Source organism: Cyprinus carpio, chromosome A12, assembly GCF_018340385.1.
Source record: "Cyprinus carpio isolate SPL01 chromosome A12, ASM1834038v1, whole genome shotgun sequence".
NCBI lineage: Eukaryota > Metazoa > Chordata > Actinopteri > Cypriniformes > Cyprinidae > Cyprinus > Cyprinus carpio.
Genome location: NC_056583.1, coordinates 13,541,511 through 13,547,510, shown reverse-complemented (window position 1 = coordinate 13,547,510; position 6,000 = coordinate 13,541,511). Strand labels below are relative to the sequence as shown.

Here is a 6,000-nt window from a genome sequence, read left to right as displayed (position 1 = left end):
AATGCTAGAGAACCTGTACTGAAATACTTGAACTCTCCACTAGAGGGAGCTATAATACAACTTTTTTCGGACTGTCTCTCACTCTTGTTACTGTCCATCTGAAATGATCATTGTGCTCGAGATCCAGTGAGTCTCCAAAGCTTGTTGATAAAAAAAAACAATAAATCATTCCGAATTCGTTTTTTCCTCTCCATATATCTGTAATTCTAGATAATTTCTAAGCTATTTTAGAATATCCAAAAAGCTGGCAGTAGGCCTGAAGAAACCAACAGCCTTCTTACACACTGGAAAACAGATAAATATGATACTACTGTTGTTGTGTGGCCATGGCAATATTAAACAAAATGTGGCAATAATTCAGTCAAAATCCACAGAGGTGCTATTCTTCAGTATGGATCCTCTATAGCAGGGGTCACCAAACTCATTCCTGGATGTAAAGTGAGTGACAAGACAACACGTTGACCATTCCAAGATGTCGGATGTGATTGGAGCGGTTGAATGTGGAATCTACATATACATATCTATAGTCCAAGCCTCTTCCTAGGTGACCACTATCCTGCAGAGTTTAGCTCCAACTCTTACTAAACACAACTGAACCCATTAATCAAAGTTCAGACTCACTAGAGACTTCCAGGAAATTGTGTTAGAACTGCTTGAAGCTAAACTCTGCCAGACATTGGCCCACTGAGAGCAGAATTGCACACCCCTGCTAAATAAATAAATAAAAATGCACCTTTCAGTGCAATATTCAGTGTACCTTTAAAGGAATGACACAGTGACCCAGTCAGTGTAAACATAATCATGATAATCCTTTAAAAAGCTTCTTATTAGTTCAGTCAGAAGTAATACGCTAGGCTACTACAATAACACATTTTAGTGGTTCAGAAAGGTTTCACATTTCTAATTGAAACCCCATTAAGTTATTACAAAATCATATTTGCATCTGGCCGTATTTACAGCTAGGAAGGATTTTAATCATGACATCAAAATATATAGCCTAAGTGGAAGGTCTTCCTGAAAATGTTCTTTAAAAAATATGAAGTACAATTATTGTGACACAAATCATTAAAATCCCAGTTTTGAATGACGTGCAACAAATTTCTTAACACCGGCCAAATGCCATGATGGTAAACTATGATGGTTTTCTGGTAGCCTATTTTTTCCCCCAAATATATTTTCAACAAACATCAATATATCAAATGTAATCTGACAAGAGAATCTGCACAGACACAGTGATGTCAAAGCGAATGGTGCGCGCCCACACAAATCCATATACACAGAGCACAGACGCGCGCGCACACACACACACACACACACACACCCGCTCACAAGGTATGAGGTAATTGTTTGGTCACATGACTCCTGCAGTAGCTGTCAAAAGTGATACAGCAGCGCATCCTTGACCAGCCTGCTCGCTTCCAGCTGATTGGACTGCGATCAGGTGTTAGGGATCATCTAGAAAGTGCAGAAACGAAAACGATGACTCTTACTTGTGATGGCAACTAATTATAAACGTATAAAGAAAAATACCAGCTACTCGCTAATAAAAACCCATTTGCCAAGTAAAATCAAATTATAGTCAAGTAGGCTACATGGTTTCATCAACGAATTGCTGTCAGTATGAATCCAGTATTAAAACATCATGCTCCAAAATAGTTGTAATGTTATCAAAGCAGTTAATAAAAACAGTTTATATGTTTCATCTTAAGCACAATAATTTAATCATAAGGGATACAGACATTTGAGAGGATAGAGGGTGATAGTGGACCTAATATTTCTGATAATTAATATTAAGAAGTGAATCTGTACGAACACTGGATAACCGCAATGTATTTTTTAAGCACACACATGTTTGGAAAATAGCAATAAAGAATATTTTCTGAGTTATTTTATGAAGTAGGCTACTTTTATGTTCCTGCTCTTTCAATGGTTAATTAATCTCAGTCTGACTCTCACACCCACAGGATGCAGAATGGTATAATGGTTGGTTGATTCAGACACTAAACAAGGATAACCAATCTTTACACTTGATCCCTTGATCCAGAGTTTTTACCCCGCCTATGTCGCAAGTCAATCCGCGTTGGGCTGAAGACACGAGTCAGAGGTGATACTGGGGTTGGAAAGTAGGGAAAGTGGAACAGCGGTCAAGGCGTATTTTTCAGGTTGATGTCTTGACAAGGCGAAGTTTGTCGCTTGCTTAAATCTCACGGAAGCGGCACGCGCTCGGCGTGTGCCAGTACTGAGAGGGGGGAAAACCTCAGTCAATGCCAAAATTGGGAAGCGGGGTGGAGGAAATGGCATTTCAGCTGTTTTTGCAGCCCGAGCGCGGCGCTGCTACTGGTGGTGACGCCTGAAGGGAGCTTTAATAAAGCGGGATATATCTCTAGCAGCTGAAGATGGTGAATTCAAGTGTTTTATTATCGTCATGGCAAACGGAACCGGCAGCATCATGTTGAAATGCGTGGTCGTCGGCGACGGCGCCGTTGGAAAAACTTGTCTGCTGATGAGCTATGCCAACGACGCCTTTCCTGAGGAATATGTGCCCACTGTCTTTGATCATTATGCAGGTAAATATACCAGCATATTACGACAAAATGAATAAGAATCGATATTTCAGCGTCTGTTTGATTTATAAATGTACTTAACATTCATTTAGTGGTATCGACAAGACCTCAGAGTGACTTGCATTGTGTTGCGCTTGTGTTTCTATAATGGAAACCACCTGTGGGCTGAGGATGCAACTGGTGCACACCAGCGCCCTTATGGCACGATTCATCACCCTAGAAATAAACAAATCAGTTCCTCTTTCTTTTGATCAGAAGTAAAAAAAAAAAAAAAATCAGATTGAGAACCTCTTTCACTTCAGAAGTAAACACATTTTCATTCCTCTCTCACATGATCAGAAATAAATAAAAAATTGTGTATGTCTTTCACTTCATAAGAAATAAATTCAAAGAGACTGCATCCCTGTTTCACTTGATCAGAAATTAATACCATTTTACATGATTCCTTCACCCTTTCAGAAATAATTAACTCGTGAGCAACATCCCTTTCTTAGTCTAAACGGAAGTGCATTTATTCATGTAGAATAATTTGAGTGCCATATTTAAACTAATGATTTGTGATTTTGCTTTCAGTGAGTGTGACAGTTGGGGGAAAACAGTACCTGCTGGGGCTGTATGACACTGCGGGTCAGGTAGGGTTAAACCATTCCTCTCTCACTTGCCTGAGGATTTTTCATTACCAATAGTCACTCAATCAATTTAGGCAAAATACATACATGGTGGCCTGTTCAGATGCGTTCTGAGTCTTTTTGGCACTGTATGCATGTGATTTGAAAAGATGATTCATCCAGAAATGAAAATTGTCATCATTTACTTCACCTCATGTCGTTCCATACCTATATGGCTTCCGTTCTTCCGTGAAACGCAAAATATGAAGATGGCAGGATGATAGTTTTAGTCACTTTTCACTTAGGTTGTATCGAAAATGCAATGAAAAGCTGTCAGTCCCTAATTCTGTTGAACCTTTCCTTTAATGTTCCACAGAATAAAGAAAGTCATGAAGTCAGATAAGTCAACTTGAGTATAAGTGTTAGATTACAGACTTTTCATTTTTGGTTGAACGTTTCTTTAATCACTAAGTCACTGCCAAAATCAACAGGTGAGTACACAATAGCGCGTCTCAGTGGAAAGATAAACATATGAAGCTAACAGCAATCTGAATTTTTTCCTTTCTCCGTTTTAGCCACGTTGTTGAAAGTTATCATGAAAGAAGATCTAATGTTGCCATACATCCTTTAAACAGTACTTCTCAGAGGATGTGTAGTCTAGAGGAATAAGTATCTGGAGGTTTCGCATTATAAATGGGTAGTTTAAAAATTGTGACCTGAATAGCAAAAGTTGTCTGAAATCTCATATTCCCTCAACTGATTCGTCTTTTGAATAAATACTTACTTCACAACTGTTGAAGTACTGGATGTACTAATCTGGATGGGATTTATAAAAAAAAAAATAATAATATACATAAAAAGAATGTTAAATGCAAGAGTCCACTTTCATATTTCGAATAACTTTGTCATGCAGTGTAATGGTCCAGACTTTGATTTTACCATTACATCTTTAAATAAACATAAAATACCAAATAAATAAAAAATACATTGGTTGTCTTGGCATTTTCAAGTGTTGGGTGTGTTATATTAAAAGGACTATGTCTTATTGTTTTTTTAAAGTTATGAAACAACCAGGGGACTTTTGTCCTGGAAATGCAGTTTGTCAGAGGTCATTCAGTGTAACAGGAACAAGAAGCCATTCTGAAATCATATAAAAAAAACTGATTCACTGAAACTGAAAAAAACTGATAGTCATTCAGCAGTCTGTGACATCATCAGATGGCACCCTGAAGACCATGTGATGCTGCAGAAAAGTGAGTTTATTGTTCTTAAGTATTTGATAATTCCACCTTTTCGTGGTGTGGTATCCGCAGAGCAAGTCAGAAACAAAGTGACGAGCTAAGCAAGCATGGCAGGGGAGCATCAGAACAGTAGAATAAAATGCTAATTATATTTCAACATCTGCTTCTGCAGTCATTTACTTGGTAATTTACACTAATTTAATGGCACAGAATAATACTAAAAACATTTCAGTTATGGAAACAATGGCAATATATCTCTTTTTGGCAAATCGTCATTCAGTGTAACTGATATATTTATGTAAAAAATAAACAATATACGTATTCTGACTTGTACTTATTGAAATACAAAGAAGAATATGTAATCATACAAAATTGTATTATATTTTAAATGACTTAAAAAAAACTTCTTGCTGACAAATGGGTGAAATCTAGTGGTTTGAAGGTCATTAGCAAAGTATAAAGATTTAAAAATGATAGTTAATTGGTATCTGAGGGCTGCACTGTGATGCTTAAATCTAGTCTTTTATAATGTCATCAAATGATTCATGTTTAAAATATGCCTAACAAGATTTATTGGTATATAAATACATTTACACTGAATGACATTTTAGTGGGTGTCTTACTAAAAAATGCATGATAGTCATTTTTTTTGTTCAGAAAAATATGAAGTTAAACAGGACACATTCTAATGTATGGGGGAAAAACTAAAATTATTTATATTACACTTTTATATTTTTATATTTGTCTTTGGCCCACATACTAGATTTGTCATGTTGTCATTGTCTTGTGACCTACTGCGTCAGTTGTGTTGCTTCACTGCTATTCACAAATCCTCTCCCATGGCATCATTGGATAATAAAATCCACTGGATGTACATTTCAGAATCTTACCAGAAGTAGTAGGTCACCTGGGTACATATTTTATGAATAATTTGAGTTTGGACACTACTTTTTTTCACATACTGTTTTTCATCAACTACATAGTAGGGAAGTATGCATATTTGGATAAATCCCATGTCTAGACTTTAACTGAGTATATGTCTTGTATGTCAGGCTGTCTCTTGAGGTTGTTCTCACGACACCAAACTATTTGTTGGTACATATATGAATCTACCAAACAAGTTGCTGTAAATACAGACTGAACTCTGAGCTTGATGCCTTCTCGCCCGAGGCCAGTAATAAGATGCAGTTTTGAGTGCAACTGTTAAAAATTTCAAAAAATGTCAACGCTCATAGTCTTTGAGCTCTGATGAATGATTTATTTATACTATAGATTAAATGTCAAGTGAAACTTTCTTTGCGCTTATGTTTGAACAGTTGAAGATGACTGATTTCAATTAACATTCCACGGAGTTCCAATAAAGACGTCAGAGCTTTTTTGCAATGTAAGATTAATGTGCGTAGTTTTAGTATAGTTTAATTCAGGTATGATATAGGAAACTGTATTTTCCATGCTGTTTGAATGATGATCATGAAACAGACAAACTTATTGCCAGGACTTCAGGGCATACCAAATCCATGAGATCCATGAAATCCACTTTAAAGCTTTTAGTTCTTAAACATATGGAGTAGATTTTCTGACACGGCT

The 6,000-nt window shown here is 36.7% G+C and overlaps 1 protein-coding gene across 1 annotated transcript in view; it reads left to right on the top strand.

Annotated features, from left to right (window-relative positions):
* The first annotated feature begins 2,022 nt into the window (after positions 1-2,022).
* rhoq (ras homolog family member Q) overlaps positions 2,023-6,000 on the top strand; it is an 18,923-nt gene continuing 14,945 nt past the window's right edge. Inside the window, exons 1-2 of the mRNA XM_019105502.2 lie at positions 2,023-2,567; positions 3,138-3,196. Coding sequence (XP_018961047.2) covers positions 2,426-2,567; positions 3,138-3,196 — 201 coding nt within the window. The 5' untranslated portion in view covers positions 2,023-2,425. The remainder of the gene's footprint in view (positions 2,568-3,137; positions 3,197-6,000) is intronic.